Below are 16,363 nucleotides of genomic sequence, written 5' to 3'. Positions count from 1 at the left end.
CATTCAACCCTATTGGACTGAAGTGCAGGAGCTGAGCTTTGGTTTGAAATAAACAGTTTACCATAGTTTAACTATGTGCTGTGTATAGAAAAACTTTCTTTTGTCTGTCCTGAACCTTCCAACGTTCATCTTCATTGGATGCCCATGAGTTCTAGTGTTAATGCAGGAAAAGATAAAAACTTTTCCCTATCGGCTTGCTCTGCACCATGCATAGATTTATGCACTTCCACCATGTCACCTTTTCTCTAAACTACAAAGCCCCAAATGTCCTCTCCTCCTTGAGGAGTCATTCCCTCCCCTTGATTGTTTTGGTTGCCTTTTTCTGAAACTTCCAGCTCTACAGTATCCTTTTTGAGGAGAGGCAACCAGAACTGTACTCAGTATTCCAAATGTGGGCGCACCATAAGATTTGTATTGTCCAGCTGGCCATGGCAGGAAACAGGATGCCGAACCTGGTAGGTCTTTTCTTTTGCTCCAGGAGGGCTCTTCTTACATTGCTAGCTGGAGGACTTACTTTTTTTGTTTTCAGCCCCATGTTCTAGTTTATCCATGTCATTGTCTAATCCAGACATAGCCAATGCAGTACCTTCCAGATGTTGTTTGATTCTCATCGACCCCACTTAGCACTGCCAATGGTCAGGAACAGTGGGAATTGTTTTCCAGCCTTGTATCGAGGACATCACATTGGCAACCCCTGGACTGCTGAACCTGGAGTTGTGGATTTGTATTCCTAGCAAACTACCGTATTTTTTACTCTATAAGATGCACCAGACCACAAGACGCACCTAGTTCTTGGAGGAGGAAAACAAGAAAAAAAAATTCTGAATCTCAGAAGCCAGAACAGCAAGAGGGATCGCTGTGCAGTGAAAGCAGCAATCCCTCTTGCTGTTCTGGCTTCTGTGATAGCTGCGCAGCCTGCATTCGCTCCTTAAGACGCACACACATTTCCCCTTACTTTTTAGGAGGGAAAAAGTGAGTGTTATAGAGCAAAAAAATATGGTAGATGAGCATCCTCCACACTCCTCTGTGCACATTATTAAAACAGCAAATAGAGCAGGAAGACCCACAACTGTTCCTTTGGAAAACCCCTTGCTCCTTCATTCGCTGCGATTCATTCCTGGCTACATTTTGAGTGCACTTTTTCCGCAACCCGACACATCCCCCCACCTTACAGGAGGCAGCTTTCCAATCCATTCTTCTTTCCATTTTATTTATGACAATGTGATGTGGAACCATGCCAGAAGAGAAATAGCTCAAAGCTCCTCCTGTAATTAAGAAACACAGCCTATTCCAGGCCATTTCAACATCCTGAACACATATAAGATCCTTTGTCCAACCCCCCCTCCAAGGGTTCTTGGGTATGCAGTGAAGATGTTAAATGCCTTCGGCCCATAGGAGAAAACTGCTGCCGGATGCAGCACCGGTAGGTAATGAGGACAGAATGCATAAAATAGCTGCTCAAAATAACCTTGAAGCAAGCAATGATGAGTTAGTCCTGTCCAATTTAATTGGAAGGGCAAACGGAGCTGGAAATGCAACGAAGGATTCTGGAAAGGGCAGGTCTGGAGAAATCAAGGTAGCTGGTTAATGAGGGAGGTGAGCTGGGCAACGGAACTACATGCCCCCATATGCAGACGAGGGTTTTAAAGGTTATAACCAGCAGTGAGTCGCTTATGTACCATATGAATGCCAAGGAAGGCAAAGGAGCCCGAGGGAAGTGGCTCCAGGCCTAATTGGATGTGTATCATGCAAGTCAGCCTGGAGCTTATGGGGCAGTGATCATGTCAGAGGAACAAACGCAGCTTTGCTTTCCTGCAGCATCGTACATGTGGAAAGTATAGCTGACACAAAAAGCTCTACCTTGTGAGCTACTGAAACCCCTACAGTGGAAAGATAGACCTGCATAAATGGGCCCAGTCAGACACAAGTCTGGCATTGGGCAGGGTGACATGCCAGAAGGCGATGGGGACTGTCCCATGGCAGACTTACATGCTGGTTCCAGCAACGGGATCAGCTGGGCTGCCGTCACCCCAATAGACCTGTACATTTGGGCTGCAAGGCATATCCTTGGAGTGGAGAAATGCCAGGAAAACAACTTGTTTGAGGAAACCATATAGGAAGTAAAACCAGTTGGGCCAATTAAAAGCAAATTGCAAGCATTGGTGGCTGCAGGTGGAGGCTTCCAAACGAACTCTGCAAAGTCCCTTCCTTTTTGGTACACTTCTGCCAAAATATACATGACAGCAGATTCCAAGAATAGCCCACAGGACAATGTTCTTTAGAAAACTTGGGAGGGTTCCTCCAATGAGAAGATATGTAACCACAGATAAGCTTCTGAAACTTGCCAAGAGGGTTCAGTTTGTGCTCCACCACATTCCCAGTTCACACAGCGGGTGGGTGGGTGGGTGCGAGAGAGGATGGAGAGGCCCAGAGTCTAGGACAAAGGGAAGGGAACTTTTCCCAGCTCAAGGGCCACCTTCTCTTCTGCACAACCTTCTGAGGGCCGCACGTCAATGGTGGGCAGAGTCATGAATATGAATGTTATCCTTTTAACAGTAGGCTTGTTTCTACTTTCTATCCTCCCTCCAGCCAAGCAAGAGGCATTATCAGAGTTCAAAGGCACATTCTGGCTGGGATGCAAAGCAAGGCTAATGGGGGGAGTAGCCTGGAGGGCCTTATGGTTTGATGTTCTCCATCCCACCCAAGTACCTGTATGATCTGAACATGGGCAGGGGGGGAAAGGTAGATTACTATGTATTTTACTGTTTTATTTGTAAGATGCCGAGAATTATTATTTTCTAAATTGAAGTGTGACTTACATTATTTAAACAAAAGTGTGAAAGTAATAATAGATCAAGATTTCCCAGACAACCTCTGGATCGGTTGCAATAAATAAGCAATTGGACTTCCACTGGATGCAAAAGTCTGGTTCTCTGGCCCCAAATTCAGCTGGTTAATGAAGAGTGTATAAGGGGGAGTGCAGAAGTGGGGTTTTGGAGAAAAGAACAGCAAGCTCAAATCTGGTGCACAAATCCCATCCCGGGGCTCAGCTCAGTGTGTTAAAAGCCTCCCCGTTCCTTCTTTCTAAGTGTATTCTCTGCACACACCCCCCCTTTAGAGCAGCGTCTTCTGAAAGACTACATGGCAGCAAGCCCCACTGAGTTCATAGGGAAATGCTGTTTGTTCCCTGGTAAATGCTGAGCTGTGGTCTAGGGCAGCTCTTGTGACCAAGTCAGGGATGAGTTGGGAATTCAATATCTGGAAGGCCACAGGTTCCCAAGCCCTGGTAAGCAGGACTGCAGCTTTTAGCCACTTTTTAGCTTCTGTATTAGTGTTCTAATAAGAACCAAAGTACACCCTCCCCCCCCCCAAGTCTGCCCTAGACCACGGCTCAGAATATTTGTTATTGATTGCATGTGCATCCTACCTTCCGCCAAAGATATCATGGGGGCATACGTGAGTCTCCCCCTCCTCATTTAACTCTCCCAGAGACCATGACCGGCCCAAGTGTGGGAGGAGCTTCCTGGCCAAGTGGAGATTTGAACCCTGGTATCCTAGGTCCTAGTCCAACATGGTCTAGTCCAGGGGTCAGCAACCCGTGGCTCCGGGGTGGATACTAGCAAGGGGAGGAGGCGCATTGTGTGCCCTGACACTCCCCACTGTTTTAAATGTCGCAATGGTTTTGTGGCTCCCGCTTTGTTTTCCTTCGGTCCAAGTGGCTCTTTTTGTCTTAAAGGTTGCAGGCCCCTGGTCTAGTCTAACCACTACACCACACTGGCTCTCCAGGGAAAACACGCAGGAACTCCTCAGCATTCACATCCATGTAGGAAGCAGCACCTGGAAGCATAACGTTTGAAGTTCACCGCTGCAGAAAATCACGAGGAAGAATAAGCAACAGATTAAGATCCAATACCCCTGAGTCCCGCTGAGGCGGTGAACTTTTCTAGCAGGATGTGAGAGGTCTTGATTTTTTACTAGCTCCCTTAATTGCTCCTGCCACTGCGCCTCTAGCTCCCCCTTGCCCTTTCCAGCCACCACGGGGTGGACTCGAGAGCCCTGCCAAAGCAACGGCCTGGCCCTGTGCAGGCATCAAACCACAAGGAAGGCTTGCCAAATAACTTCCAGCATGTGGTTTTAAATAACTTCTAATTGCTTTAAGCAGCTCTAATTGAATAAGTCACCCTTTGGCTAAACACAGCTGGTATTTAATTAGAAAATGCAGAATGAGGCTGTAAGAAATCAAAGGGGCCCAATTATGAGGTATACTCATAAAAAAATAACAGTAACAGTGCCTGAAAGTTGTTACTCACACACTGTCGGTAAAAAAAAAAATCAAAAGAAAGAAAAGGCACGTGTTTTGCAATGCCCCCTGCTGGCCACAACGAAAAGCACAGCAAATGTTTACATCCAGAAACAAAACACTTCTTCACGGGCCATTTGGTTACAATCAGGCTAGAAGAGGGAGGGGCGAGAGTTTAATGAAAAACAGCAGCGTGCCTCCTCCTTTGCAGAGGATCAAAGGGAAGGGAGGTCGGATCTCCAGTTCAAATCGTACAGAGAAATGGCTCGAGGGCTCCCAACGAAAAGCACCAGAGTGGAGGTGGCTTAACAAGCACATCGGAAGAACTAAGTTTTAGCAAATATGGTGAGGGCTGCTGGAAGTTTACCCATTTATTATTCTTTTCTCACACATCCAGTTTTCCAGTGTGTCAGAGTTTCCGCATGGCCTTCTCTTCCGAGTGCACCTATTAAGATTGACATACATTCTGCTCTTGGCAGAGACACAGATGCCGCCCACGCTTATCCCTTCACCAGCATCACCCTTGAACTTCTGCGAAACCCTGTGCCTTACTGCTGCAGGCATAGAAAAGGAAATAAATATGAACAAAATCACAATCTTACAGGCTTTAGTTCCCTCTAGCGGTTGCCTTCTGCAATTGCAGACAGCTTCCTTTTTATTTTATTTTTTTGGTGCCTTGCCAACAGCAGTGTGACCACTAATGCTCATTTCATTTCAAATTTTTCATAGTTAAAATTAACTGTGCTAACATGCACAGCCTGCCAGGTAATGTGTGTATCACACTCTACTGAAAACTTCTTTTGAAGAAGACTCAGGACACTGAACCATCTCATTCATACAGGGCTAGGAATTACTTCTGCAGTTAGCTCAGCAGGTGACTTCAGATTTTTATTTTTGGACTTCCCCTGTAGCTTTCCTGACTTGCTTGAATAATCAGAAGTGATTTTCTGTGCTAACAATATTATGTGGCACCCTTGCTCTCCCACTGTTACGGGCAGATGATCTTGCATAGACTATATGTTTCCCAACCGGGAGCCATATGGTGAAAAGTGCGTAAATGGGGGGGGGGGGCATAGCACGCGGCTAGGGGGGCACAGGTAAAGGTAAAGGGACCCCTGACCGTTGGGTCCAGTCGTGGACGACTCTGGGGTCGCAGCGCTCATTTCGTTTTATTGGCCGAGGGAGTCAGTGTACAGCTTCCGGGTCATGTGGCCAGAATGACTAAGCCGCTTCTGGCGAACCAGAGCAGCGCACGGAAACACCATTTACCTTCCCGCCAGACCGGTACCTATTTATCTACTTGCACTTTGATGTGGTTTCAAACTGCTAGGTTGACAGGAGCAGGGACCAAGCAACGGGAGCTCACCCCATCGCGGGGATTCGAACCACCGACCTTCTGATCGGCAAGCCCTAGAGGTCAGTTAAGTGCAGTGGTGGGGTAGCAATGGGTAGGGCTGGGCGAGCCAGAGCTGCTTGTTGCTGCCACGTGCTGGGCCTAACTCTGCAAGGCGCAGAGTCCAATCCATCCCAGCGCCTAGTGGATCAGGGCCTTCGGATGTTGCCGAGGGATGCAGGGTCCGTTGGCACTGTTGGCCCGGCTCTGCAAGGCACGGACTGAAATCCACCACAGGGCCTAGCTGATCGGGGTTGTCTGGTGCTGCTGACTTGCATCTAGTAAATAACTAGTAAATAACTAAGTGTCTACTCAGAAGAAAGCTGCACTGAGTTCAGTGGGCCTTACTCCCAGGTAAGTGGGGGGAGGGCTATAGTGTTTTATCTAGGCAGCCAGGGCTCTCCTGATGACACCTGTTTGCACCAGGTCGGTGAGGACCACTTGCATTTTAAAACTCTCCCATATATACAGAACTCCGTGTGCACCTTTTGGACTGTATCTGTAGGTTTCCCCCTCTGTGTCAAATAACTTGGGTCAAATAAGCGTTGTTAACTTTTAATAATACACTTCCTCAGTGTATTATTGTGGATCTTCCTCAGGAGGTGGTGGACTCTCCTTCCTTGGATGTTTCTAAGCAGAGGTTGGCTGGCCATCTGCCATGGATGCTTTAGCTGAGTTTCCTGTATTGCAGGGGGTTGCAATAAAAAGATAACCCTTGGGGTCCCTTCCAGCGCTATGATTCTGTTTTTCTGCTTCAACAACATTTCATTATGTTCCTATCATTTTATGTAATTGTATTTTGTTTAAATTATAAAAATGATAAATAAAACATGTTCTATTTACAAACAAAACATTTAAATAGGCCCTTTCTACCAGTACGACCGGGGAGGGGGGCATGAGCATAGCCAGGATTTTTGTTAGGGGGGCAGAACCTCAGATTTTTATTGATTTTGACTTAGTTGGGGGGCTGCTGCCCCACCCCCCGGCCATGGGGAGGCCACAGGAAGGAAACCAGGTCAGAAAGGGGCCATGGTCAGGAAACACTGGACTACATTTCAACTCTTTTAGTCTAAATAGCACGTCTTGTAATTGAAGCATTACCTAAATAAGAAAGATTATAAACTCTGCTTCTACCACTGTTCTGCCATTGCAAGAGAGAAGCAAGAAGTCACCAAAACCACCTGTGAAACTGGCTTTTAGGAAAGTGAATCCACCCAGAAGAACAGGATGTGCCAAAAGGCATTCAGTCTCTCTGCAGCCTTCAAATTTATGGGCTGGCACAAGAAAGCTCTATAGGACCCCACAGGTGAAGAGGATCTTCCTTGGCAAGAGAATTGCAGAGTGCCCCCATCTTCCATCAGGCCTAGCAAGGAAGGACGAAAACTCCAGCATACCTGGTTGTTAACAGATAATATAATGTTCAACATTTTATTGGCAAAAGGAGGGATCAACACAGAGTCCAGGCACAAAGTAGGGGAAAGGGGGTGGTAAGCACATGTTGTCCATTATCAAAAGCGTGCGCGTGTATTTGTTTGTGTTACGCTGGCCCGGCCCCCTGCTGCATCCTCTTCATCAGCTCCTCATCCTGCATTGAGAGCTCCGTCAGCTTCTTGCCCATGCGCTCATGGATGTCCAAATACTTGGAGACGCAGCGATCCAGGCACACAGACTCTCCCTTGGACAGTTCAGCCTCCTTGTAGTGTGGAGGGACGCATTTGCGATGGCAGGCATTGGTCATTCTGGGGCACAGCAAGGAAAGAACAGAGCCTGAGTGGAAGGAAGTGGCCATCTTTTGGCTGTTCCGACCCGGCTTTATTTATATTCAGCTAAAACAAGCACATCACAGTTCTTGCCTAAAAGCTCTCTGTCAAAGCCTAAAAAGCCATGATGTTTCTCCCCTACCACCACCCAAATTCTAATGATCACCAACACAGTCATCCTAAAGATATCTATCTGTGTTTTTCGTCAGTGCCAAAGTTCTGCAACTTGCCACTTCAAGCAGGAGATGCCACTTTTGGGGCTACCAATGGCCTTGCCTCTGCTGCTCTGAACTCGTGCAAAGCCTAGTGTCCCTTAGGAACTGTGCGTAACTCCACAGAACAGAGTAACCTGGTTTATCTCAGTTCCAGACTTCCTAATCTGCCTGACACTCTTGCAAAAATGAGCAGCACCACTTCACTCACCTGCTGCCAATTTTGCCCCAGGATATAGGAATAAAGGACAGTACCTTATTAGTAAAAAAAAAAAAAAAAAAAAAAACCACACACAAAGCATTCAAATGCAAAACTCTATTATTATTTTATGTATTATCTACTAAATTCATATACTGCCCTTCATCACAAGGTTTCAGGGTGGTTCACAGAATAACCACTACCGAATGTCAATCAGCATCATGAACTTTGGGATTAAAGAAACTTGTTAAAACACCTCTATTTCTCTACTGCAGCAGGTTCAAATCTTCTGTCTGCATAATCTTACCTGTAAACAATTCCACTCAGGCAACTTTCCCATATAAATCCTTGATCACCACTCTAACTTCCTCCTCCTCCTCCTCTGTCTCTCTTACAACCCTCATCATCCTTCAACTGTCTCTCCCAAATGACATCCTTCACATACTGCAGGGAACTTCTGTCAATTAGACTATTTCTTCAGCAGGTCAGGTGTAAGATTCTAAAGCTATAATTCTAACCCTGTTTACCTGAGAGTAAGACCCATTAAATTCAATAGGGTTTAGTTTCTGAATAGACATGGTTAGGAATGTGCTGCAAGTTATTTCCCAAACTTAATATATCTGTTTACAATTCTAACCAATTGTACAAACACACACGATATTGTCATATCCCATTTAAAAACTAACCGACTGAGCCCTAGGCAATCATTTTGTCAGGGACACACAGTCCACTTCACAGTGAAATGATTAAGACGTACATTAAGGCAGACAAGGAGTGTTTTTGAGTAGCCAACCAGCTTCAGGAACACCTAAGCTGCTACATCCAAATAAACATGCATGCAATCAGTTTGCATGGCTACAGTCCCTCCACACTTACTTGTGTGTAAGCCCCCAGCGAACATTCAAATAAATGTGCATAGGACCAGACTGCATGCCTTCCAGGCTAGAAAAATCTCAATAAATGTTTTTCCTCCAGCTGAAGACTGTGGTAGTCAGTGTCTGCTTGACTCCTTTGCCTTATTTGGTGTCTGAAAAAGATTCCCTGCAACAAAGTGTCTCTGCTCCAGTGTCAAGGCAACAAGCGAATTAAACAGCTGAGCAACTAGAGGGTAAGTACGATCCTTTTATATAAATCATTGGTTTAAACAACACAGTAAGACCACTGTGTGCTAAGAGCTTAATCCTGTAAAACTTAGAACTCAGGAGCTATAAATTCTAGCGGTAGTAAGTCTGTAGAAACCTAGCTTTCATCTCTACTCAAGCAGGGCCACAGTATAGCAGAAACCTAGATAAAATTTCAATTTTAGAGAGGGGTATTAAACAACAACATAAAATCAACCTCAGATTTATGATTCCCCATGCAACAGAGTAACCCTTAACCATTTTGGTCCAGAATACCTTAAGGATCATCTAATGGCTTAGATTCTTGTCCAATCACTGAGGAAGTCACTTTGAGGAAGTCACTGTTAATGGTTCCCTAAGGCTCTGATGCAAGGCTTGTATCCACCAGTATTGCCATTAGTATTGTGGGCCCAGTCTTATAGAACTTCTTCCACTTGAGGTCAGACAGGCCCCTTCCCGACTGAACCTCTGAGGACTAAAAAAATAATAATCCAGCAGGCATTTTAATTGTAGTTTGATTGTATAGTTCTAATTTATACTTATTTTTGGATTGCCTCTTTTTAAACTGCTTAGAGAGTATTGTAGGTAAGCAGTATACAAATTGTTTAAACAAATAATACATAAATAAATAACAAAAATAAACTAGTGACAGAGTAAGCCTAGATTTTAAAAAGCAGGCTTAGCTTTTAGATCAAGCTCAGTACAGTATAGACTTCAGTTAAAAAGGACGGTAGAAAAGGACAGTATAGAACAGGGGTCAGCAAGTTTTTTCAGCCGTGGGCCAGTCCACCATCTCTCACACCATGTGCTGGGCTGGACTATATTGGGGGGGGGGGATGAACGAATTCCTCTGCCCCACAAATAACCCAGAGATGCATTTTAAATAAAAGGACACATTCTACTCGTGTAAAAACACGCTGATTCCCGGACCGCCCGCAGGCCGGATTGAGAAGGCGACTGGGCCGCATCCGGCCTCCGGGCCTTAGGTTGCCTACCCCTGGTATAGAAACTAATGCACAAGGGCAAGATTCAGCTGAAAGTTTCAGTTCAGTTTAAATAAAACTAGTTCAGGTTTTCCAAGCTAAAGTGTAACTTACAAGTTAAAAACTACGGAGCAATTTGCACTTTAAAAAGCCACAGTACAAGTGCAGTGTAGGACTGCTTTAAGGTTATTAAGTGCAGCATACAAGCTAAAGTCAAAGAATTGGCTTCAGCTCCATATATACCAGTTAAAAGCTATTTTCAGTTTTAAAAGCAAACTTTCACAGCAAGTTAATCCCCACTTAATCACTGCCCACCCTGATAAAAAAAAAATATCCATACCCAGGGTGTTAAAATGACCTAAATTCACACACCCCTTCCAAATTCCTACTCACCGGAATTTGAACAAGCCCAGCAGTTGTGTTACATCTTGGTGTTTTTCAAATGAGAACTTCCTGATCTAACTAGCTGCATTAGCAAGTGGGGAAAGCTAGCCAGGGACATAAATCTGGAAAAACCTAGCCAGGGAGCCTGGTCCACAAGCAAGAGGAGAGCCCCTGTGGATGCCTCATCAAGGAGTGAGTTCAGCAGCAGGATGAGGTCAGGGCAAAATACTTTGGCCTGCCCCTTAGTGACCTAACATGTCCCAAGCTCCCAAGTAAACAAACAATAAATTGTACAGAATGCCACGCGTACAGCTATCTTCCTTTTGGATAAAAGTAAGGGATGTGTGCTTAGTAAAATGAGCTCCTGGTCCTCAGTTTGTTCCCTTGAGGGCAAGGTGGATGACCTGAAATAAAGCCAAGAGAGGTTGGTGGACAAGGTCTCTGGGGACATGCTGTGTCCCAAGGTGACAACTCCTCTGCTGACATACAGAATGACTCTATGCAGGGGTGCCCAAACTTTTTTCAAAGAGGGCCAGATTTGATGAAGTGAACATGCATGAGGGCCGACCAAAGCTGTGGAGCTTTTTTACAATTTTACCCCATGACATATACTGCCACAAGGGACGGATTAAATTGACCGGCAGGCCGGATTAGGCCCCCAAAACGGACTTTGCATATGCCTGCTCTAGGGGAAGGAGTGCACCACTCTGAGCAAGAGGAAAATGAACTCTTAGAATGACCCAGTCATTGGGGTATGAGCTGTTATCCTCTCATGCCAAGGATACACCTTCAGGCGGAGACTGGGGCATCCTGGTCATGGGTGATTCAATCATTAGAGATATAGATAACTGGGTATGTGACTGTTATGCAGATTGTAGAGTGAACTGGCAGACACTGGTGGGGAGGAATCAATGGACGTGGTGCATGTTGGCACTAGTGACACAGAGAAAAATACTTGTGTGATCCTAAAAGAGAAATTTAGGTTGCTAGCTAGGAGGCTTAGAGTCAAGAACTTCAAGGTAGCTTTCTCTGACGTGCACAGGGCCAGCTAGACAGGAACAGCTGTGTGGTCTCAATGCATGCATGAAATGGTGGCATCTGGAGGAGGGCTTTGGATTTGACAGATGCTGGGGAATGTCTTTGGATAAGCTGGGCCTGTATAAAATGAATCAGTTCCATTTAAACCAGATTGTTGGTGCTTAAAAACAAAAAGGTGGCAAAGCATATTTTAAACCAATTGTTGAAATCCCCGCCATGTCTGTCTGTCTATCTATTATTATTACTATTAATTCGATTTAAATACCACCCTTTATCAAAAGATCCCAGGTAGTATACAACATTAAGAACACATTTTATGGAGCATAATAATAAAAACACAATAAAAGCATTAATTTGTGATATAATTTCCCCTGCGCAGGGCCAGCTAGATCACTTAGCAAGCAGCAACTAGAGCATTTGGGGTTTTTAAATTTAGCTAAGTGGAACATGGTAGAGACTTATCAAATTTTGACTGAACAGAGGAATCTTTTGCCATTTCTAATTATACTGAAATTCAGTGTTACCCAATGAAACTAACATACAGTAGGTTCAGGGTGGACAAATGTAAGTATTTTACCCAATAAGGAATTCTCAGACACAAGATGCAATGATGGACACCAGGTTATGACACCTAGATCTGTCAACGACTATGGTTAAATAAAACTTCTATGTTCAAATACAGTACCCCTGCGAGCACCAGCTGCTAGACAGAAAACAGGGAAGGATGCTTTGCCTGTATGTCCTACCTGTAAGCTTCCCAATTCAACCACATGAAACCTTGATCAGATTTTTTAAAAAGGCAATTCTATGATGTTATCCTGTTTCTGTTTTATGAACCACCCTGTGATCTTTGGATGAAGGGTGGTATACATTAATAATATGTTCTGTACAATGTCTAGTAAGGTATAGGTCCTAAAATAGTACATTTTTGTGGGAGAATAATCTTGGAAAGTCTAGGGTACTTAGAGAAGCAAAACACAAGTCACAGCATACAGTGCCCGTATTGTTTTCATAGCTCTATTGTTTTTATAGCTCTTTTAAATGAGCACCACTGAGGAGAGCCTTCACGCTTGTGGTTAGTGGGTACCTGTTGTACATATCAGCCATCATCTCCACTTCCAACTCAGCCGCCAGCTGCTGAGCCCTCACAGGATCCATCACACATTCAAGTATTTGTCCTTGACACTGCTGGAGAACACAAAGGATCAGAACCCAAGGACTCGAACACACACACACACACTCAAACACTCTCAACAAGGTTGCCACTTAGTCTGTATTTTAGATTGCTACTCAGTTTTTCAGTGGTCAGGTCCATCTGCAGTCCTGGCAGTAAAAGGGCAGATAAGTGTGAGCTGGTTTGCGCCCCACCTAACAGATCAGTGCTGTGACAAGAGCAGACGCTGACCCTCTGCTGACCCACTAGAGCAGGGACAGGGAGCCCTTCAGATAGTCAGCCCATAGCCAGAGATGATGGAAGCTACTGTGCAGCAACATCTGGAGGGCCAGAGGTTCCCTGCATTAGGGGATGTCTGACCTGAATGCAGAAGACCACTGCTTGGGGTGAGGGAATGTGGGAATATGGACCCAAAAAGACAGCACAGGAGCTGCTACTCTGTTTGTTTTTCAAAATTAAAACGGGCAACGTCCATCCCGCCGGCTCACTGCTTCCCAACCTGACCCTCGCACCGCCCTCATTCCTCACAGCCCGTGTGAACTCCCCTCCTCTCGTACACGCGCACGGAGGGAGCGAAGAGCCCCCAGGCGGCAGCTCCCGTCCTCTCCCCTCGTCCCCCCGCCTGGGCTGCTCTGCCCATCAACTCCCGCCAGTTGGACAGCATGTCTACCTCACCACGAGCAACGCTCACCTCCAGCCGCAAATATCAACCGGAAGCACGAGGAACAGGCGCTTCCGCAGCGCGCCTTTCAGGGAAACCATAGAGACTTCCTGGCATGTATAATGCCTTTCTAGGCGGCCTGTTTTTCCTTTTCCCCAGCGAGGGACCATGGCCCGTGTTGCCATAGAGTTCAGGAGGGGGTGATGGACGTTGGGAAGGAGGCGGGATTTCCTCAGTTGCGCTGTCAAGGGATGAGAAGCGGCTACGTCATCGCCCACCGCGGAGGGGCTTCTTGCCTCATGCCTGCATTATTTACCTTGTGTATTATTTAGTGCGTTTCTTGTCTGCCTTTGTCTGGAAACGCAGGCCGAAGGGGAGAGGGGTTGTAAATAAAAATGCATGGAGGATTGCAAAGCGACACAAAGACGCAGCAGTTCACAGGAGGGAAAACTCCACTTCTTATGTGTTTATTTTTATGAAATCCAGCAAAAGCTGAAAGGTGCAACACACACACACACACACACACACACACACACACACACACACTTTCATAATTCATTACAGCAAAGAATTACAAGCTGAATTAAATATGCTGCCTTTCAAACATTTGTTTGATAACTGATCAAAAGGAGAGGGGAAACAGTTTGATTTGCATATTTAAATACTCCATGGGTGGTACTCAGTTTTACTTAGAGTAGACCCACCGAACTTGCTGTTGTTTACCTAGCTGGAAAATAATAATAGACTCTTGGGCAGTTGTGAGTACAAATGGATTTTCAACAGATTACTTTCTAAAAAGGAATTGCATGTTTATATCTATCTTTTCATATTCCAGGAGCTTTAAAGGCTGTGATTGTATGAACATTTATTTGATTATGGCCCTTTAGATTTAGTAGTCTTACTTCTGAGTAAATATGCACAGGCTTGTGCTATGTGCTGCCTACTACATTGAACAACAAGACTTCTCAGAAGGCAAACATTTATAATAGGTTATATAACATGTAACAGTTAGACGTGCTTTTGTTTGTTTTTTGTTTGGTCAGCTCCTGAAGCAAGCTTTTAATATTTGACCTGAACAATTAAGGAATCAGTCACGTAGTTTCACTGATCTTATATGCAGGCTTAAAGAAAAAGCTACCGTATTTTTCATCCTATAGGGCGCACTGGCCCATAGGACGCACCTCGTTTTTTTGGGGGGGGGGGAATGAATAAAAATAAAATTATTCCCCCCGCTGTGGCTGCCGCCCCAAGCCTTGCGCACACCTGCCCGAAGCATGGGGCACCCTCCGGAGGGCTCCGCGTGCTTCGGGCTGCAGGCTGCCGCCCCAAGCCGGGCGCGCGAGGCTTGCAGACACTCGCCCGAAGCACAGGGAGCCCTCCGGAGGGCTCCCCGTGCTTCAGGCGACAGGCTGCCGCCCCAAGCCTCGTGTGCTCGGCGGGACCTCCTGCCGGGCGCGCAATGCTTGCGGACACTTGCCGGGGCTGCAGGCTGCTGCCCGCAAGCCTTGTGAGCCCGCGGGAACTCCTGCCGGGCTTGCAAGGCTTGCGGATAGCTTCCTGAAACCTGGAGAGCGAGAGGGGTCGGTGCGCACCGATGCCTCTCGCTCTCCAGGCTTCAGTGAAAGCCTGCATTTGCCCCATAGGACGCACACACATTTCCCCTTCATTTTTGGAGGGGGAAAAGTGCGTCCTATGGGGCGAAAAATACGGTATATTCATAAGCTGACACCTTTGGAAACATAACCATCCTAAACCTTTCCATTTCTTTTATCAAGTACAAGTAGATGTTCTTACTCTCCTACAGATTTCTGGAAGCATGCCCAAAATTCATGATTGCCTAACAAAAATCCCTGGGGGCATCTGTGTGACAATCCCCTAAAAAAGGACAGAAGGAGTGTGGCACTGAAGGCATGACAGGAAAATGCTCAAATACTTGGTGATACTGGGCCAAAAAGGAGCAAGCCAGTACAGTCATAAAAGGTTATTTGTTTATCAGCCTTTTATGTACAGTATTCTGTCCTGATGGTGTTAGAAGAAAGAAAAAGATCAGCAGCCATATTAAAGTAGAAACAGAACATATGACTTTGAAGAAAACCAGGAAAATCTATATTCCAACTCTAATGTACCACCTATACCTCAAAGTTCTGGTTGGACACTGCCACCTCAGGCCTAGGGCAAAGCTAATGGCTTGTCTGCATGAAAAACGAATCCAGGGCTTTGAAATCTGAAAATATGAGTCATAATGTCTGGGGAAATGCTATTAATTTTGGGACTTTAAAACTTTACCCTGGACTCCTGGCTCTGATGTAGCTTATGCCCTGCTGCTTAACTGAGCTGGAGCTCTCTGCAGAGCAGATTCATCCTTTTATGAAGAGCTCTTGCTGTGCTTTTCTGAACCTGTAACGAGACAGCCTAGAGAGGGCAGACTGTCTGCACAATTACTTTCTGAGGCTAGATGCTTCTCCGCATTCTGAGTTTGCTGTTGGTCAGTGCTAGATGAAATTTGATTTGGCTTGTGGCTGATTTATTTCTGCAATGGGAAATGAGGTGGGCACAGACAGAAGCTGTCTCGATGCCCAGTTCTCGATGCACTGCCCTGAAATGGGCAAATGACCCCTGTAAAACAGAAAATGACACAAAAACAGTCTGGGGACAAAAATGGTGTGTTAGTCCCATATTTAACCACCAAGGTTGTTATGTGTGGACTCAGCTAGATTGCTCCTGAGTCTTGCTGTTCATATTCTGGCTGAAACAAAAACTGATGTCATACCAACAAGATGATTTGGGATGGAGCCATTGCTCCATGGTACAGCACTTCCTTTACACACAAAAGGTCCCAGGTTCAGTCCCTGGATCCTGTTAAAAGGCTCTGTGGTAGCAGATGGTGTAGCAGCCATTCCTAGTAGACTATACAGAAGTAGGTGGACAAATAGTCTGACTTGGTACAAGGCAGTTCACCTTGTTTATATGAGTTGCAGCTAGAGTCTAGCTTTGTTGCTTCGTGTGTAACTGAAGCTCACAGGGTGACCTTGGGCCAGTCACCATCTCTTAGCTAACCTACCTCACAGGGTGAGGATGAAATGAGGAGGAGGAGAACCATGTACACCACCTTGAGCAACTTGGAAGAAAAAAGTTGGT

The 16,363-nt window shown here is 45.7% G+C and overlaps 1 protein-coding gene across 4 annotated transcripts; it reads right to left on the bottom strand.

The window, feature by feature from the left end:
• Window positions 1-7,107: 7,107 nt before the first annotated feature.
• On the bottom strand, window positions 7,108-13,399 carry TIMM10 (translocase of inner mitochondrial membrane 10). 4 transcript variants are annotated; one of them, XM_083511174.1, is made up of 3 exons: window positions 13,256-13,399; window positions 12,478-12,578; window positions 7,108-7,432 (listed from the first exon to the last, which is right to left on the bottom strand). In XM_083511174.1, the coding sequence occupies exons 2-3, from the start codon at window positions 12,546-12,548 to the stop codon at window positions 7,231-7,233; spliced, it is 273 nt and encodes a 90-aa protein (XP_083367300.1). In that variant the 5' UTR covers window positions 12,549-12,578; window positions 13,256-13,399; the 3' UTR covers window positions 7,108-7,230. The 4 variants fall into 4 exon arrangements, with proteins under 4 accessions (XP_083367300.1, XP_083367302.1, XP_083367301.1 ...); XM_083511176.1 differs by having other exon boundaries at window positions 12,478-12,575; window positions 13,256-13,394; XM_083511175.1 differs by having other exon boundaries at window positions 12,478-12,575; window positions 13,122-13,256.
• Between the last annotated feature and the right edge of the window lie 2,964 nt (window positions 13,400-16,363).

The sequence above is a fragment of the Podarcis liolepis genome (assembly GCF_965112155.1).
Source record: "Podarcis liolepis genome assembly, chromosome: 1".
Taxonomy (NCBI): Eukaryota; Metazoa; Chordata; class Lepidosauria; order Squamata; family Lacertidae; genus Podarcis; species Podarcis liolepis.
Note: the sequence above shows the minus strand (reverse complement) of the source record. Positions and strands in the feature narration are given on the sequence as shown.